The sequence below is a fragment of the Chelmon rostratus genome, chromosome 5 (genome assembly GCF_017976325.1).
Source record: "Chelmon rostratus isolate fCheRos1 chromosome 5, fCheRos1.pri, whole genome shotgun sequence".
Lineage (NCBI taxonomy): Eukaryota > Metazoa > Chordata > Actinopteri > Chaetodontiformes > Chaetodontidae > Chelmon > Chelmon rostratus.
Genome location: NC_055662.1, coordinates 27,042,565 through 27,061,621, shown reverse-complemented (window position 1 = coordinate 27,061,621; position 19,057 = coordinate 27,042,565). Strand labels below are relative to the sequence as shown.

At 43.9% G+C, this 19,057-nt stretch overlaps 3 protein-coding genes across 4 annotated transcripts; 1 reads left to right on the top strand and 2 right to left on the bottom strand.

Annotated features, from left to right (window-relative positions):
- The first annotated feature begins 5,657 nt into the window (after nucleotides 1-5,657).
- On the top strand, nucleotides 5,658-11,586 carry hnf1a (HNF1 homeobox a). The gene is made up of 10 exons (XM_041937657.1): nucleotides 5,658-5,962; nucleotides 6,863-7,062; nucleotides 7,197-7,377; nucleotides 8,113-8,315; nucleotides 8,492-8,634; nucleotides 8,724-8,865; nucleotides 8,948-9,136; nucleotides 9,212-9,327; nucleotides 9,414-9,498; nucleotides 11,456-11,586. The coding sequence occupies exons 1-10, from the start codon at nucleotides 5,658-5,660 to the stop codon at nucleotides 11,584-11,586; spliced, it is 1,695 nt and encodes a 564-aa protein (XP_041793591.1).
- A 20-nt stretch (nucleotides 11,587-11,606) lies between these two features.
- c5h12orf43 (chromosome 5 C12orf43 homolog) lies at nucleotides 11,607-13,565 on the bottom strand. Its single transcript, XM_041937830.1, has 7 exons — nucleotides 13,441-13,565; nucleotides 13,120-13,150; nucleotides 12,851-12,949; nucleotides 12,699-12,763; nucleotides 12,522-12,609; nucleotides 11,844-12,434; nucleotides 11,607-11,712 (listed from the first exon to the last, which is right to left on the bottom strand). Exons 1-6 carry the CDS (start codon nucleotides 13,556-13,558, stop codon nucleotides 12,089-12,091), a joined length of 747 nt encoding a protein of 248 aa, XP_041793764.1. The 5' UTR covers nucleotides 13,559-13,565; the 3' UTR covers nucleotides 11,607-11,712; nucleotides 11,844-12,088.
- Nucleotides 13,566-13,643: 78 nt separating this feature from the next.
- On the bottom strand, nucleotides 13,644-18,877 carry unc119.1 (unc-119 homolog 1). 2 transcript variants are annotated; one of them, XM_041937179.1, is made up of 5 exons: nucleotides 18,579-18,877; nucleotides 17,279-17,392; nucleotides 16,660-16,768; nucleotides 16,346-16,518; nucleotides 13,644-16,259 (listed from the first exon to the last, which is right to left on the bottom strand). In XM_041937179.1, exons 1-5 carry the CDS (start codon nucleotides 18,811-18,813, stop codon nucleotides 16,147-16,149), a joined length of 744 nt encoding a protein of 247 aa, XP_041793113.1. In that variant the 5' UTR covers nucleotides 18,814-18,877; the 3' UTR covers nucleotides 13,644-16,146. The 2 variants fall into 2 exon arrangements, with proteins under 2 accessions (XP_041793113.1, XP_041793114.1); XM_041937180.1 differs by having other exon boundaries at nucleotides 16,346-16,398.
- Nucleotides 18,878-19,057: the final 180 nt, after the last annotated feature.

Genomic DNA, 19,057 nt, shown 5'->3' with positions numbered 1-19,057 from the left:
CATACTGTTGCTCTTTGTGGGGAATTTACAGAATTACGAGCACACTAAACTCCATGTTATTTTATGTCAAAGTTTGAGATCCTCTTTAAATGAAGCACACGTTGAGTTAGTCTGAGTACTTTCCACACATGATAAAAAATAAACAAGCAAAGTGTCGGCCTGTAATATTTTGTGTATTAAACAACCCAATAAATCTGATTCAAAGACTAAAACACAAGCCCTTTTTCTAAGTATATATTTTTTAAAACATAATTCATACAGATTTTGAATCCTGTAATATGTGTTTTTAAGTAGCTTTTCATAATAAAGGATTATTCCTAAAGCCTATATGAAACAGACAAAAAAAAATCAGAATATCTAAACCTGAAGTAATTTAAAACTGATTCTGACAGTCTGAGGCCTTCAGCTGCACCTGTTCTTACTTTTATTTACAAACATTAAGCCTTTATTATGAAGGCAGAATCGCTAAACTTCCGGTCGAATTCCGCCTAATTTTGACTAACGACGTAATTTTCGTCCGAAGTGTTAAGGGGCATAATTTACATATAGACGAATCACTGCAGACTAAGAATCTCTTTAAAACGTTCATCAGATGTGATGAAAGATTACGATGAAATCTGAGACACATTCACGTTCACGCGCAAAGTGCTTTTATTTTCAGGAAGTTCATGTCGAGCCAACAGTTAAAAAATGACACAACTTAACTGCAGCCAGGTGTTCCCTGCATGTGTTCACGTGAAAATCAGTCAAATCAATCGGTTTCTCAACTATTGACCAACAGTCAAGTGAGTCATCGATGCTGCGTTCAGGGGCCTGTTTAAAGAACATCAAGTCAACATGAAGCTAATGTTCCTCTTCCTGCTGCAGCTTGAAGGCGTTCGAATGATAACTGAGGGGTTGTTTCAGAGAGTTTTCTGTCCTGTGGGCCACTGGTTTAACTCATTCATTAACTATAACTTCACTGGTGTGTTATCAGCTGTGAACATCAGCCACAGTGTGTGTTTGTCTGTTTTAACACACACAAACCTTCCATGCTGCGAGCCAGCTTACACAATGTGGTATAACAGGAGGTTTGTGTGCTGTGTGCTCATTCATTGCTGGGGTTTAAGTATTTAATTAGTACCAAAGCCAGCTCCAGCTAATCTTCTCAACACTGACTCAACATGTGACCTGGTAACCAGCGTTAAGGCCAATCAATGGCCTGAGCGCCTCAGAGACAGCGACAGCTCTGACTAACGGCGGGTGGAAAATGGATGAAGCTCAGTTTGGTGCAAAGTTTTTGGGCCGTTTTTCCCAGTGAACGTGCTGATTGTGTCTCGTAAGCACAGATATCTGAATCAATCAGCGCAGCTGTGCACGGCGTGCGATGTTTGTGGACAGGATGAGATTTGCGATTGTCCCCTCTAACACACTTCGTCCTCGCCGAGCGCTGCAGTGTGAGTCCGGCCTGCAGACAGACAGGCCCGCTCTGTCCTCTGTAGATGAGCAGATGAAGCTCTGGAAGTGGGACAGGGGCTATTTGGACAGGAATTAAGGGGTGTGTTAAATTTCTGCATGCATGATCAATGGGGTTGAATGGCAGGGACGGGGACGGGGTGGAGGGGCCTGGCGGGCTGGGGGGCTCTGGGCCGAGGCAGAGACAGAGAGAGAGCGGTGAGAACACAGACAGAGGCAGCCAGCAATGGCTCACTAATGAGGGACGGACAGTTGTATCTCATTACCAATCAACATAGCTTTGAGCTCTCTGGAGAGGGAGAATGCAGCTCCACTGTGTGCTGCATGTGGTCCATTTTGATAAACCCAGCTTGTGTGGTGGAGCATTAGTCACAGCGGTATCTGAGCTGCTGGAAATCCACACACATCGCCCTCTGTCCACTTCGGTGCGGAGTTTTCTCTGAATAGTACAATGGGACTTAATTACAGGTCAGCGGCATGTCTCAGGGAGATAGAGGGAGCTCTGTTACCCTTCCAAATACAGTATAATGCCATCTTCCCAAGGGTGGGGTGGGGTAACAAGAGCTCCACACAAAAAGGTGCTGATAGGCTGAACCTGAGAGTGGTATAAGGTGATCCAGGCAGAGAAAGTGAGCGTTTTACACTGAAAGAGAGAGAAAAGATAAAGGACCACATTAACTCTCAGAGGTTTTCTCCCATTCAGTTTGTCCTCTTTCCTTTCCAGTCCGCTTCCAACTGATCATTCCAGACAACACCGAGAGGCCGGATCAAAGACAAAGAAGTCCTGATTTAGAAATGTAAAAAGAAATCTGAGGTTAACTCCACCTGTGGAGGTTCAAACATGCTCTCAGCTGATTTCACTGAAAGAATAAAGTCAGTGAGTCTTTAAAAGCAGTGACATCAACGGCACAAACTGTGCATTATATTTTAACTGTGAGACATTAAACCGGCTGATGTCAGGAAGGTAAAACGTTTCAGTGGAGCCGATGAAGAAGAGTCGGATAAATAAAGTTCAGATATCAACAGGTGAGCAGATTCATGCAGCACCGATCCAAACCTCAGATTACGGTGTTTCACCTGGAAATACATTTAAAATCAAGTCAAATATACAAACATGGACTGTAGAGTAACTAAGTACATTTACTCAAATTAATTTTGTACTTCAGAAAAAATTTAAGGCACTTAGAGTAATTCGAGTATTTGTACTTTATGCTACTTGGACTTGTGTCCCTTCATAATGAAGAAGTGTGTCTAGTTGTGTCTCCTCGTCACATTTTAAGTGTTTGTGAGTGTCAGCAGCTCAACAAGTAATATACTGCTAATACTGCTATTACTATTACTATTACTACTACTACTACTGCTAATAATAATAATAATAATAATAACAATAATAATAAATCGAGCTGGGAGCACAAAGTGCTTTTCATAAACTGCACTAAACAACAATCACAAATATAAAAGACAAAGACAGTGAACAGAAATGTAAAGATGAATCATTCAAAAGGTGAACAGGTGAAACTGTAAATTTCACATCAGGTGGTTGAACCTGTATTCTACAAAAAGCTGGATCTGTGGCGGAAACACGAGTCTTAAGACCGGATGTAAAGCAGAGACAGCGTCAGAGGACTCTGGCACAGCCAGCAGGACAGCAGATCTCAGAGGCCTGTCTGGACAGTCGGGTTCAGAGTTCACTGGTGCAACATCAAGCTTTGAAACTCATGAGAGAGATTTTCAAATGAAGTGGTGCAAAGAGGCTAAACCTGAGAGGATGTGAGAACAGAAGAGCGTTTGGTTCCTGTCAGTCTGCAGAGTTCTGCACAGTCTGGAGCTGAGCTGCATCCGGATCACTGAGGCAGGTAAACAAGGTGCTACAGGTGTGTGTGTGATCCTGGAAATATTCCTCAGATGTTTGTAGTTTGTAGAAGTTGTTCCACTTTGGCCGTATACAAGCATGAAATGTGATTTTCACATTATAAGTGTTAAGCTGATATGTTAATGTGTCAGTCACAGGAGAGTTTCTGTGAAACGAGTACTTTGATACTTTCGTTGGTTTTGCTGATAATACTGTAGTATTTATGGGATCTATTGGCAGAAATGTAATATAATATTCATGTTATGTTTTATTGGTGTAAAATCACCTCAAAAGAAGTGTTTCTGTAAGCTTAGAATGAATTTTTGTATCTACAGATGGAGAAGCTCCTCTTCACCACCATGTTGCACCTCCATGTTTGTACAGTGGCCCAGAAGGACAAACCAGACACCGACTCCAGAGACTTGTTCACAGCCGCAGGAGGTGAGACGAGGGATACTGAGTGTGTTTGCAATCTGCAACCTCACCACTAGATGTCGGACAAATGCAGGACATCCAGTAGTCACTGTCACATTGTGGTATTAGTACTTATAGATGGATGGATGGATGGATGGATGGATGGATGGATGGATGGATAGATAGATAGATAGATAGATAGATAGATAGATAGATAGATAGATAGATAGATAGATAGATAGATAGATAGATAGATAGATAGATAGATAGATAGATAGATAGATAGACTTTATTTATCCCATGCTGGGAAATTGCAGTGCAGCAGCAGCATTACACACAGTGAAATAAGTGAAAATTTGTGAAATAAGACTATAAAGAACAAATTATACATAATAAAAAAATCAAAGTAGCAAGCAGTAAAAATTATATAGATTATAATAAAATAGCAAAAATAGCAAACAGTAGTGATAAGAAGTATTTTCTTTAGCTGTTATTGTACAGTGTAATGGCATGTGGCAGGAAAGATTTCCTGTATCAGTCCCTTCGACAGCGGAGCTGTAGCAGCCTGTGTAAAGGATCTGAGCACTTTTAAGTACAAATTTGATGTACTTGCACTGCCACGCCATACCACATCTCAGAGGGAATATTACTCCACTACATTTATCTGACAGATTTAATTACTCATCAATTTACAGATTAAGATTTTGACACACAAACATATGACGAGTTTATAAAACATGTTTTGTTAGAATTTAAACTACACAACATTTTATACAGAAACTGATACAGATTAGTCCATTAATCAGATAGCTGATAGACAGAAAATGAATGATCATGTGTTGTGATTCAGCTTCTCAGATGTTTGATTTGCTGCTTTTCCTCTGCATGATCTGAATGTGTTTGTAATAATGTGGAGCTTTGGACTGTTGGTCGGACTAAACAAACACTGTGAAGGGTCACTTTGGCCTCATCGTCACCACATTTCTCACTATTTTCACAATGTTTCCAAACCGAACGATCGGTCGATTAATGGAGGAAATAATCAGCAGATTGATCCAGAATGAAAATAATTATTAGTTGCAGTCTGATACAAAATAGAGTCAAATGAAGCTCAACCAGCTCCAACAGTAAAATCCTGCTTTGACATGAACGACTGAGTCACAATAATCTAAATTAAACAAGAGAACAACAGTCTCAATATTGTGCAATTCTCGTCTGTTGTTCTCTAACTGAGAGCCTGAACACAACACAAACAGTGTGTGCTGTAGCATTAGGTCAAGTGTGGCACAACAGCGCCCTCTAGTGGCGCGCAGGACACATCAAGCACGTTTCTGATCAGTCCCACTAATGTTGGTCTGTGTCTTTATTTTTGACATTTTTACTGACATGCTTCAACACCAAAATCTGGAATATTCATCATTCAAACAAAAGGGAGAGAAGAGCGTCTTTGTGTGGCCCAGAAGCCTTTTTTCACTGTCAGATCAGAAGTATTTCAACCTGTAAATGCACCACACAGCGTTTCTGTTACATTTACTTTACTTGTCGTCTTTATCTGCTTTCTGTTGCCTTTGCACCCCTGCGTGCAACCGTGACATCCCCCCACTTTTATTTATTGTTTTTAAATTGCACTTTGGTCACTGTTGGGGACTGAGGGAGTGGGGACAAAGTTCACAGGGAGCATGTAAGGAGGAGGGGGTGAAGAGGAGGAAGGTTAAAAAAAAAGAAAATTGACCTTTGAAAGCAAAACAGCAGGTGGAGAGCTAAAACCAGGCAGCTCAGGACGCATCGGGAGGAAATTCTACACAGGAAAAATGAAAGTACCCGTTCTGTGAAGCTGCAGAGGGACGGCAGATATCATGAGGCCCAGTGCTGCCTGCCCGGCCGTCGTCTGATAGAGGCAGAGCACATGAGAGCAGCGAGGTAAGCCATCAGAGCAATGGAGGAGAGGGTAGAGGAGAGGGCCGGGGCGGCCAGGGCGAGGCCCGGCCGTCTGACCGCACTTCAGGAGCAGCTGATCTGGGCCCTGCTGGGATCTGGACTGTCCCGGGACGTCCTGGTTCAAGCCTTTGGGGAGCTGGAGCGAGACAGGGCGAGTGCCGGCGTCGAGAAGGGAGAGAGGGGGGACGGAGAGAGCTCAGAGGAGGGAGAGATGGACTTCCCGCCGCCTATATTCCGAGAGCTGGAGAAGCTTTCCCCAGAGGAGGTGGCCAAACTGAGGGCTGAAGTGGACCAGCTCCTGCAGTAAGTAGCTCCTCTCTGGAAGCTCCGCAGCAACAGCAAAACCTCCACCTCTCACAAAAAACAGGCCCTGATCAGCTGAAACGAGACGCTGCTCGAGCTCTTCGTGCTGTTTCTGATCCCCCTCCTCTGTTTTAACCACCTCATAACACTATTCTCCTAACGCCTGGTCCTTCTCTTTAAAAAAAACCCTCCTTCTCCTGCTTCTCAGTCTCTCTCTCTGCAATCTGGCTTCTGAGGCGAATTTAAAGAGGGTTCCTCCTTTGCTAGTTACTAATTACCCACCCCCATCATTATTCCCTGGACATTTCTTAATAAATAAGCTGCAGGCATAGGTGAAGATTAATGGAGTCATGTGAGGCTGTGTTTACATAAAGCATGAGTGATATTTCCAGCTGCAGTTTTTCGGCCCGTTTGCTGATATTTGGGAAACACTGAGCTGATCAGACTCTTACCTGAGATTAACCTTTTTAACAAGTATTAAAATGCTTGTTAAGAAACTGTTTAAAAGTAGATTTTATGACATTTTACTGTCTAAAACAAAGTGTAAAAACTTTGAGTGTGGTAAATTCAGGGATGTTTGAAATTGTGTGTAATTTCTCTGCTCCTGAAGCGACAGTTAGAAAGTGTTAAATTAGGCTTCATAAACCTTTTACACGTTTTCCCCTCCAGTGGTCTGAAAAGGCTGGACTTTGGCCCTGTGTGCTTTCTCTTATCTCTCTCTGTCAATAAGCCTCTGTCTACTTCCCTCTGAGGTTATGTCTCATGTTGTGACAAACTGAGCCTCTCAGGCACTTTTCTACAAAGAGTTTAACTGATGGAAGTATGAAGGAAACTTCAAATAAAACACACAGGAATATAAAGTGGGCAAGTACACATGTAGAAGCTGTTTTTGTCTAACAGGGGGGACCCATGGCATGTTGCAAAAATGGTAAAAAGTTACATGCAGCAGCACAACCTCCCTCAGAGAGAGGTGGTGGAGTCCACAGGCCTCAACCAGTCCCACCTGTCCCAGCACCTCAACAAGGGCACGCCCATGAAGAACCAGAAGAGAGCCGCTCTGTACACCTGGTACGTCAAGAAGCAATGCGAGATCAGCCAGCGTGAGTACACAAGCAGCCGCGGAGCTGCCAAGACCCTCATTTCTACTTTCAAACATGCATCAGATACCACGTGCCGAACAACGTGACACTGAAAGAGGGGGGTGAAAAATAAAATCATTACCGCTCCCTTCCAGAATTCACCAACGCCAAACACGGCCTGTCATCTGGCGAGGAGCCAGGAGAGGACACCAGGAAGGGACGCAGGAACAGGTTCAAATGGGGTCCAGCGTCCCTGCAGATCCTTTTCCACGCCTACGAACGACAGAAGAACCCCAGCAAGGAGGAGAGAGAGGGGTTAGTGGAGGAGTGTAACAGGTGAGATGTAGGGGTGCTACCAGGACCAGGTCTACTGTGCCAGGACCAGGTTTACTGTGCCAGGACCAGGTCTACTGTGCCAGGACTGAAATGTTTCTATACATAAACATTGTTACTATACACACACAGCATCCTCTGTCTTTTCATCATGATCTGGTCCACGTTGTGTCCAGTTCTTTGGTTTGTGACCAAATACCCGCAGAACTCCAGACACTCCCATCAGCCCCAGCTGGACTTTGGGCTTAACAATAAGAAACTTTATTTGTACAGCACTTTTCTTAACAGGGCTACAAAGGGCTCAAACAACAAACAACTGAAAACATGAGGGAATAAAATCAATTTAAAAACTGTAACATGGCAAAAAGAGAGAAGATAAAGTCCAGATGAAAAGACTTTCCTATGAAAAGCAGTTTAAAGAAGAGTTTTAAAAGATGCTAATCAGTAAATGTTAGCATGCTAACAAGCTAAAGTAAGATGGTTAACCTGGAAAATGTCATCTGCTAAAGCATATTAGCATTTAGCTTAAATGCTAACTGGAGTGATGCAGTGTACTTCTGGCCAACTTCTCCATCTGATAACAAGATACTACAAAAAGCACCTGAGTCTGCCTGCAGGTGATTGGTCAGACTGGTAGAGGTATGGAGAGCACCTCTATATGGTTTGGTTAAATAATGACTAAGGTGGCACCACCTTCATAAAGTAAAGCCATGTCTCAGTACGCTCCTCCTCCATCAGGGCGGAGTGTCTCCAGAGGGGGGTGTCTCCCTCCCAGCTGGCTGGCCTGGGCTCCAACCTGGTTACTGAGGTCCGGGTGTACAACTGGTTCGCCAACCGCCGCAAAGAGGAGGCCTTTCGTCACAAACTGGCTCTGGACACACCTTTTACCAACCAATCTGCCTCCTCTTCTCAGCCCAACCTCCCACCAAGTCCTGAGCACGGTAACCAAACACTAACGGAGGGCCTGAGTGCTGTGAGCCTGTAGACTCACCTTAGATGTTCTCGTCTTTTTAAGCGTCATGCTGCCACCAGTAACCATTCAGTAAACCCGTCTGATGTGCGTGTCACACATGAAGCCTGTCAGTGTTGTGGGACCTGACTTCTTGTTGTTTTCCAGCTGTGAAATACAGCCAGCAGATCCTGTGTGACACTGTGAGCTCAGTCAGAGGAAGCGGAGGGGACAGAGTGGGACGTCTTGTGGTCAGTCCTGTCCAACTGGAGCCCAGCCACACACTCCTCGAGACACAAAACCCCAAGCAGGTGAGAGGCTGTGTCACAGTCCCCCCTGGTCTATGCTAATTACCTGCATGCACTGCTGCCATCATGACCCTGTTGTCCTCTGGTCTCAGGTATCCAGCGGTGGCCCACTGCCCCCAGTAAGCACTCTGACCTCGCTGCACAGCCTGTCGGCTTCCCCTGCTTCCTCACAGAGCCTCATCATGGCCTCGCTGCCCAGCGTCATGAGTCTGGGGGAGTCCTCGCTTCTCATTGGTAACGCCGACTCTCTGCTTTCCTTTCTTTCTCATGAGGGAATAAAATGAAAAACTCAGAAAACAATGTGTTTGATTCACAGGTTTAGCCTCCACGCAGCCTCAGACTGTGCCCGTTATCAACAATGTGGGGGCCGGATTCACCACCCTCCAGCCAATCTCCTTCCAGCAGCAGCTTCACGCCTCTCCTCAGCAGCCAATATCACAGCAGCTCCAGGGTCACATGAGTGCTAGTCCCTTCATGGCAACCATGGCACAGCTGCCATGTCACAGTAAGACTACCGCAACACCATGACAGTTAACACGTCCTGTTGAGCAGGGATTCATTCATCTGCTCCTCGTTACAGTGTACAACAAGTCGGATTCACCACAGTACCATTCGTCCAGCCTGCTGTCTCAGGCCATGGTCATCGCAGACAGCAGCAGCCTGGGGACGCTGACCAGCCTTGCTGCTGTCAGACAGGTAATTGGGTGTGATGGTCAGTCGGCCTGTTAACGCGTGAACAACACTACTGTGGTAAAAAGCCTCCTTGTTTCTGTTTTGGTTAGATTCTGACAGCAGATCCAGAGGAACAGACGGACTCACCTTTACAAGAAGACTCTCTACACCTGCAGCCACACACACCTGTACCAGGTACACAGCTGCAAATACACGTCGACTCCTCGACAGCTATTTTGGGATGAAGTTACAAATTTCGAAAAGACCTCCGACCTATAACTGAATTTTAACCATTTCAGAACATGCAGATGTTTTCAGTAAGAGTGGCTGCCAACTAAATGTATATAAAGAGTGGCGACATGTGTTTATCTTGCAGAATAGGAGCTCTGTCGCAACGTCACTGGTGACAGTAATAATGAGAATAGCAACAACACAAGCAACCACTCACTAGGCTAACAGTCATGTGCCACACGCACACAAAATCATGATTGTGTTCTCATTTGGAAAGTCTGTGTAACTAACTTTAGCTAACTAACCTAACTAACTAACCTAACTTACCATTCCACCGACCCGCCCACGGTCCTCCTGAGCATTTACTGTTGTTTATTGTTTTCCCATCTATTGACACAAATGCTATGTTTTTGTTTATACTGATATTATACCACCATTAGAAAGTTTGGATTCTCTGGAATCGATTGAAGCAAACTATTTCAAGATCCAATCACAACATGAGGCACAATAAACGGCAACAGCAAACAAATAGCTGTTTTTAAAATTGACGCAACATTGAGGCAACTCACACAGATTGATATGTCCGTCAAAAAACTGCCTGGAAACATCCACAAAGGTCCAGAAGATTCACTGCAGTAAAAATATTTAGTCCAAAACATGATAATAATGGACAGGAAGATATTTTCTCCTTTCAAACTATCAGGCGCTGAGTTCGTCTTCTGTGTTTTCACCAGTTACAACTTCCGGAAACATACAGTGATCAGCGCCATCTTGTCTCCATTTACTCTGACGAGTCTCAGGTTTCAGATGACCAATCCAAATTTGCCATATTAAGCCCTCAGGAATCACAGCAACCAATAACAGTTTAAGTTTAAGTGAAGACCTCTTCTCTTCTTCCATGTGAGGATCGAGCAAACTGTAACCGAGTTTGCAAATGACTAACATTTCAAATAGCCAATTAAATTCTGAACACGCGATATGCTGCTTCAGTGGGTTATTTACAGCTCAATCACCTCAAAGCAAGATTTCAGTGCTAACAGAGACGTTACATAAAATTTAAAGTAAATGGCCTTAATATGAAGATACATAGCCAAAATATAGATACTTAATATGGATATATTGTATACGTCCAAAATTTAGATTTCATGAATATAATAGATATTTAATATATAGTAAATTGTTTGTTTTTGAGAACACCTAGCTACACCACGAGAAAAAACATTATCGTTTTTATTGAACCTGAACAACAGTAAGGCTTCATGCTGTGCCCCCATTGTTTTCCAGCTTATGAGGCCCAGATATGGTCATCTGCAAGCATCTATTTCCGAAGAAAAATTTAGGCGGAAGAAAACAACAACTTGTACTTCAGTGTGCTCAAACATGTGTTACTCAATGTCAGCAGCATTCAGTGATTCTGACTGCTGGGGATAAAAGATCAGAGTGCTGCCTTTCAAAAGAGACCAGAACCATGTATGTATGGTCGCTGGTATGCTTTCAGTTCCCTGGAGCGTCGAGTAAAACTGGCGACAAAAAAATTCTTAAAACTAAAAAAAACAACACAATTATCTTTTTTTACACAGTTAAATAAAAGACTCTCAGTGATTCCTCCTTAAGAAGATTCATTGTGGAATATTTTTGGTGCCTTGTTCCTCATTAGAGCTACATTTCAGTAGTTCAACAGATGAATGTGTGCAGAATTTAGTTGGTTGTTTATCTATTCCAATAATTGTCTGATTGATGTTACAAAGTGTCTATGTCCCATTATTCTTGCAACACTTTTTGCAGGTGATGATCAATAAAAGTTAAATCCTCTGGTTTATTTCATTGAAACTGTCTGATTTTAGTGACGGGCCAAAGGAAGTGGTTCTACACACTAAACCTGATCCAGCCCTGATGGACAACTTTCCTTTTCTGTCAACAGCTTCCTCAGAGAGCTTAGAGCTGTATCCTGCCCCTCAGACGACAGACAGCCATCAGTCTCACCTCCTCTCACCTGCAACAACAGACATCAGCTCCTACATTCCTACACAAATGGTGTCCACAGCACAGTAAAAGCGTCTCCTCTCCATGTGCTGGACTCAGGAGCGTGATGTGTTCTGGACTGACGGCTACCTCTGGTATAAAGTTCGGGGGCCACAGGGACGACTGCTGCGACGTTTCAAAGACTCTCTGAAACCACTGTAATACGAACAAGAATCGACATTAGAGAAGATTCACTTTTGATACGACAATCAATGGAAAATCAACACTGAAATGTGTTTTTATTCAAATGTTTAGTCATGTTCAGAAATTGTACATTAAGTTGAAACCTTTAAATGGCTTTTTTTATGTCACGGCCTGGAAAACGCTTTTTCACGGTCTTAATGAGCAACTTTCACGACGACCTAAAGACTCTTTCAGGAATATCCAGGAACAGTCATTAACTGTGCTGTGTCTGCTGCATGTTTCCTCAAATACACTCAAATGTTTTGGAAGATTCATCACCATTCAGTCATTTCAAGCTTGTGACAGGCTGGGAAACAGACAAACATCCCATAATGAAAGAGCAAAGGCTTCAGTTCAAAGCTTCTTCCTCTGTGTTTCCGTCTTGCTGTTGCTTCTTCTTCTTCTTCTTCTTCTTCTTTGTGAGCATGTGTTCCTGCTCTGAGCTCCTGTGCTCACCGTTGCTTTGAGCATTAAGAGAACCTGCAGAGTCTCTCTCTCCTTCACTCTGTTTCCTCCTTTTCTTCTTCCTCTTCTTCACAACACTCTCCTCTTCCTCTGCCGCTTTCTTCTCCTCCTTGACTTTGTCCGAGCAGGGAGGCTCAGCTGAGGGAGCCGAGAGCGACAACGAGGGTAAGAGATCTTTGACGGACACCGCTGCCTCCTTCAGCCTCGTTTCCATCTCGCTGTCGCTGTCGCTGGGACCATCAGAGAGAGGCATCGTGTTAAATTAAGGAGTGCACAAATGAACCAAGTTGCTTTAATTTAAAAAGCAGAAGAAGAACCTTGAGCTGGGAACAGGCCGCCGCCTCGCAGGAGCTGGAGGATCATCAGCTGTCTGTCCTGGCACTGACGTAGAAAACAGAAGAAATCCTAAAAAAAGAAAGAAATGTGGTTGTGAGAACATTTAAAGAGAAGACAACAGAATCTCCACAACATGCGAAAACAAAGAGAAACCTCACCTTCATCATCATCACATTTTTCTGACGCACAGGACGAGGTCTCGGTCTGAATCTCTGTGATGCATCTGACGGTAACAGACAGGAAACATGTGCATCTTTGTCAGATCACTGCATTCAAACGTTAAACCTCTCCGCAGGGTCACGCTTCCTACCTGTCCAGAAGACTTCCCAGCTTTTTAGCGACGTGTGTTCGAAACCCCTCAGTCACCTGCAGCTCGTTGCCATCGTGTTCATGGTCAGCGACGACGACCCTGTTCCACAGCAAACAATATTCAAAGTTATTTCTGATATTCTTATATATCTGTGAACTTCAGCCACTGCAGAATTAGTGAATTAGTGTGTAGATACATAAACTATTTCACTGTATCCTCCCTGATGGTGGTTCACAGTTAGTGGTCTGAATCTCTGTGATGCATCTTACCGCTTTGTCTGCTGCACACCGGTGTCTCCACCTGCAACACACGAAGACAGCAGCAGTCACTAGCAGGTAAAAAGCATCGAATAAAACAGCCTGAATGAGTCTGAAGCAGAGTTAAAACCAGCAGCTGCAACAGGAGAAAGCTGGTTAATGAGCTCTGAAGTCCAATACCAATGTTTTTTCCCCTGACAGTCAACTTTAATCAGCTGTTGACCAGCTGTGTTTAAATGAGACATTTTCCGGGCGGACTTCTGAACGCGCTCCTGTCGCAGTTCTGCTGGACTTTCTGTGTCTGTGCTGACATGTTCGTCTCTGGTCACTAACGTTTCCTCTCGTCGCCTCGTGTCTCCCAAACTGCCTCCTGACACCTCTTGAGAGCTTCATCGTCGCTGCTGCTGGAGTCTTCATCAACCCTCACCGTCGCTTCAGCGCGCGCCGCCATGATTAAACACGTGCTGCTGCTGTTTTCAGCGGAGGATTCTGGGTAATGGAGTCAGTGAGGACAGACAGAAACGAGCCCTTTTACTTAGATATGTGCTTTTATTCGTCATTTTCTTCATACAGCTTTGAGAAACAAAGCAAACCGGTCAAGACAACAGAAGTGTAGGTAGTTCTGGTAAAATCTTCACTGTACTAACAGAGGAAGTCAAGAGATCCTGAAAAACTGTGCAAAAACGATGCCGTTCCATAAAAAGTCAAAACAATGTCATCAATTTAGATTTACCTATTTATATTTCCAACACAACAGAGCAGTGGGGAGCAGATTCAATTTAAAAAGCAAACCATCTTCATGTCATATCAAAGTATTCAGTTTGCAACACCTGTCGAACATTGTGTGGGTTTAAAATGTCAGACCTTCATCACTAGATCACCTGCTGTGTTTACCGTTCAGTTAACATGTGATGCCAGCTGCAGGTAGAAGAGCCCCCACGCATCCCTGATGATCTAATGTAACGAGCACCGGATGTTCAGTGTGAACGTTTGGCAGTCAAACACTTTTATTTACAATAAATCTGATGGGACGTGAAGGTGTCGTTTGTAAAATCAGCCAATGTGAAAAGAGGAGTCGATAGGGCAGAACACAGAATGGATCCACTCTCATTCTCTGGATCAGTTTGTGCAGACGTACAAGTGAAACCACTTTTCAAGGCATTTAGATCACCAGTATTTAAGTCCATCTGACAAAAAAATGGGGTTGTATGGAGTCGTGGAGCAAAGGCTACAGCTGTCCAGGTGTGCCCCTGACATCACACCTGTTGAGGTTATTAACAGGCTACATGAGGAACTGTCACTGATGCCTCAAACTGTAAAATGACATATTGTATAAGGGTAAATAAGAAGTCTATGAGATGACTCAACACTTGCTATGAAACACTGTTTCACACATGCAGCGCTGCAGGATGAAGTCGTATGTAACAGCGAGCTTCATGTGTGCAGGTGAACAGCAGTGTTTCTCTTACAGGTGACGAAGCACGAGGTTCTCTAACAATGAAAAGTTGATATAAGGCACACGGGATCCACGTTACAAGGTCCAGAAAAAGGAGGCCCAGATCATTTCTGCACTGAGAACAGCTTCCAGACGATTCCGGTGGTTTTACTTGATTTAACTTTCAACCCAACTTGATGCTGATTTTAATTCATTTCTGTACAAGGTGAAAATCAAAGTGTTGGATGAATTAAGGACATCCCACCTTTTCTTTAAGTGACCATGTGATCAAATCAACACCTCCGTGATAACGTGTCAACAAAGATGAGCATTACAAACTGTACTCGAGTCGGATTTACTGCAGGGCTGTTGTGCAGAATTACATGAGGCGGTGCATGTGTATCTAACAGACTGGGAGCTTGTGGCTAATGAAACCATTACTCAGTTTGTAGTAAATGGGCTAAAACCACCGGCATAGTCGTTAAATCTGGTTTCCATGAACAGAGGAAGAAAAGGGTCCACTTCTGTCTACCCCACTGCCTCACTAAACTACATCAGCTACATAAGCTACATCACTCAGTACTGTCATGCGTGCTACTTGTTTCATTGGCAGATTTAGAACCTGAGCAGCAGAAGATACACCAGTTTAATAAGTGTGCCACACCGCTGGCCAAAGAGCCTGATTCACAGTGCTGTCATGCCAAATAAACCAGAAAGATCTCAAAGGGCTAAATGTGATTGGACACTGGAGGACAAGCCGTTTTAGAGATGGACTCAGATAACTCCGATTCTGCTGCTGTCTTGTCTTTTTCACGTGTCCCAGAGTGCAGAGGTCACACAGTTTGATAGAACAGTCGATTCCCAGTCGACAGCCACTGATGTTGTAAAACTTCTTGTCATAAAATCGTAGCAAATATTAGAGCTTATGCTGTTCTTCAATTAAAGACTAGAGGAGTCAACCTAATGTCGACATGAAGCTTAAATATGTGACACAAAAAGCCCCAGAGACTCACGGCTGATAGCAAACAATGTCAACTAGTGCTACACGGTCCTCTATGAATAACAATACTGTAAAACATCTAGTTAATGCTCGCTTCTCCATATGGGAAACACAATTGTCAACTGCAGAAGGTATTTCAAACAAACATCTGATAACATCTATATACTGAACTAAATGAAGTCCTAACTAACAGTCTACAGGCTCTGCCATGAGAGGCCTGTGACTCCAAGTGTCCCTTTCCAGCAGAGACGGCAAGAAACTTAAGGCATAAGAGGAAGGCTGACCTGGATGCTTCGAAGCTTCTGTTGTTGCCATGGTAACCCTCAAGTGTTTGAGAAGTAACATGATGGTTGTTCTACTAACTGAACATCAGAACAAAAAGGTTTCAGTCAGATTTAACAGAATTATGTAACAAAACATCATTCAGAGTCCCAGAAACTGAGCTCCATGAGGTCCTGATGTGAAGGCAGATGTGGTTCGCTGATTCTGAAGAACGTCGTAACAGTCGCAGGAATACTTCTGCCCCCCAGAGAGAAGCTTTTGGATGGTTGTAACCCAGGAAATCAATCCTCTAGGAAGTATTGCACATTCTTCCCTTCAGGTATCACAGACCACCATTGTAGGCATAGTCTGCCTTGTTGTGCATGATGAGCTTGTTGTCCACAAAGTAGAAACTGTCCGATCTGGTCTCGTAAGGGTGTGCCACCATTTGGCGAACTAGAAGGGGACAAGAAAGGAAAGAAGTGAGGGAGGAAAGAAAGATCACGACGTGGATGAAACAACATTAACGGGCTGGAACTCACTGAGGTCGTCTGGAAGCTGTGGAAACTCATAAATGTGTTCACATGTGTTGCGGCTGTTGGGAATGCAGAAACCAAAGTCAAAGTCAAAGTTCTTGAGGAGGCGTCCCTGGAAGTAATGCCTCTCAATCATACGAAAGCTGTTAATGGGCCGGTCGCCCACTGTGAACTCCACACTGAGGTTCAGAAACACAAACACAAAATTTACCATTCAGTTAAAACAGAAAGTTTCAGACAAGTTGACTCTCAGCAGATGGAAAAGAAAAGTCTTAGTTCTCATATGTTTTTTGTCAGAAAGTCTGGGTCCGTTCACTTACGTTGCACCGACAGTACACAGTTTTAGGAAGGCTGGTGTAAACTGATATCGCACAAAGCGACCTGCACTGGTGTCTACATCTCCACTGTCGTCCTCACCCTCCACAGGACCTAACACAGAAAACATGTTAGGCTTTTCACAGCAAAGGCACAAATCACAAGAATCTGCAGCATTTTCATTGGCTGAAAGAGTGTGAATAATGCTTAAAGATGATGTTATCTGATACATGTTATTGCTCAGAATGATGCTACATTATTCTTTCACATTATGGTTAATCAGATGTTCTAAAACCAGCTGTGATGAGCATGGTTTACATGTGTTACTCATAAAAAAAGACACAGTCTTGCTTACAGATGTGTTATTTATACAAATATTTCTGGAGATGATCACCACTGTGTCTGGATACATGCCTCTCCAATCTAATCAATTTCACAACGGTTATTTTTTACAGTGATATCACAGACAGAGCGACATTTACTGAGCAGTCAGGCTGACAACCACTAACTTAACAAAACTCTGGCTGAACAAGAAAACACATCACGTCAAATGACAGCTGCATCTACAGAAGGACTCATGGTTACTGCATCTGGCGGGGTGACAAAAGTGAATCTGTCACTCACCGCTGTTTGGAGGTTTGGCGATCTCAAACAGCACTGTTCCCGTCTCCAGATCTCTGATTTTGAACCGTGTAAAGTCGATGTTGTAGATATTGTCCTCGGGTTTGCAAAGATAGTCTGGAATGTGAAATAATAGTGAGAGTTCATGTTCAGACAAACACAAACATGTAGGTGAGTCCATTATATGGCGAGCGACCGTTAGCAAACAGAGCTCCTTCTGTCCAAATTCACAGGAAATTAGTCTCTGATATTTATTAGATTTCTCACTACTGATGTGGTGAATTTTAAGTCACAATACGCTGTCTCAGCCTCACTTGGCACTAGCACTCCATGAGTATCTGGGCTTTCAGTGTCTGTTTTCTGGCTCCTGCACCTGCAGAAGTGGTGAGTAATTTTGCAGCACAGCCTCCCAGCTTGAAGTGTTTTGAGAAGGGAAGTAATGCCATTGTTGTCTGATCCGGGAAAAGGCGCAGAAACAATGGGAGGCATTAAGCATTAGCAGCAACTGTGGTAGACGGGGTGTCCGATAACAGAGGTTTGACTCAGGAGGTTCAAGCAGGGCAGTTACTGGTCAGGTGGAAGGTGATGACAGACAGGGGACCAAAGGGAGAGGGGCAAAAAATATATAAAATTACTTACAGCTGCAATAATCCACACTTTTATAGTAAAAACAGATAAAATGACGACACTTAATGTGACCGGAGTCACTAACGGAGATAATTCCACAGAAAATCATCACATTTCCTTTCCAGCAGCAGCAGCAGGTAAATGTTCAGGTGAATCAGCTTGTTAAACCCACTGCACACGACCTGCCAGCACCAAATGGCAGAAAGGTTGAGTGAACAGAGCTGCAATAATGAGTCCCAAATAAACGTAACTGGACATAACTTTTCATATTGTGTTTGCGAACATATTTGACATATTATACACTGTTTTTGCAGCTGTTTGATTTCCCCAAAGTGAACACAAATATCCATTAATGCAGCTTTGAGGACAGGGGGCCCTGAGCCGGATCCCTCCGGGTGGCTCATATTCCTCGATACGCGCCTGGAACATCCTCCTTCTTCGAGTAATAAAGACTTAGAAATCCCAGCTCAAACCCGAGGTACACAGATATCGTTAGCTCCATCTTGGAGAGATTCAACACCGTTATTCAGCATTTTCATAACAATTACTGAACTTTTTGGTCCACCGCTCCGAAAACTCGCCACTTAGCCACATTTAGCTCTGGGTTAACGGTGCCCGCTGAGCGGTGTGATTTACCCACTCCAGATAAAACCGAGTTAATTCTCACATAACTTACCCTCCGTGACAGCCCGGAGACCCAGGACATGGTCCGGGGAAATATCCTTTCCCAGAGCCCGGAGTTCATCCTCTGTGACCACAGGCCACTTATCCGTCTGACTGCGCCTCGACTTCAGCTTCTTCAGCATTCCTCCTCCAGTCTTTCGGTCCCTGTGGTTCGCCTCCGAGCCGGTGTCCGAGTCCGTCTGACCTTTGCTGACTGTCGGCGCCGGTTTGTTCCGTGAACCGTTCATACCGGACACCGTGGCAATAATGAAAACAGTTGTTGTGCGTCTTAATTTGGGAGCGATTTAGCAAACTGTGGATGTAATTTCAAGATGGCGTAAAACGTGTATGGAAGACAGGAAAGTCCGCTTGTGATTGGCTGAGAACGATGGAGATTGTCATAGTTACCGAAGGGGTATGAATGGTTTAATGCGCAGGCCGTCCCGTTTCTTCTTCAGCTGAGTAGACTGTTACATCTAATGTGATACCAGA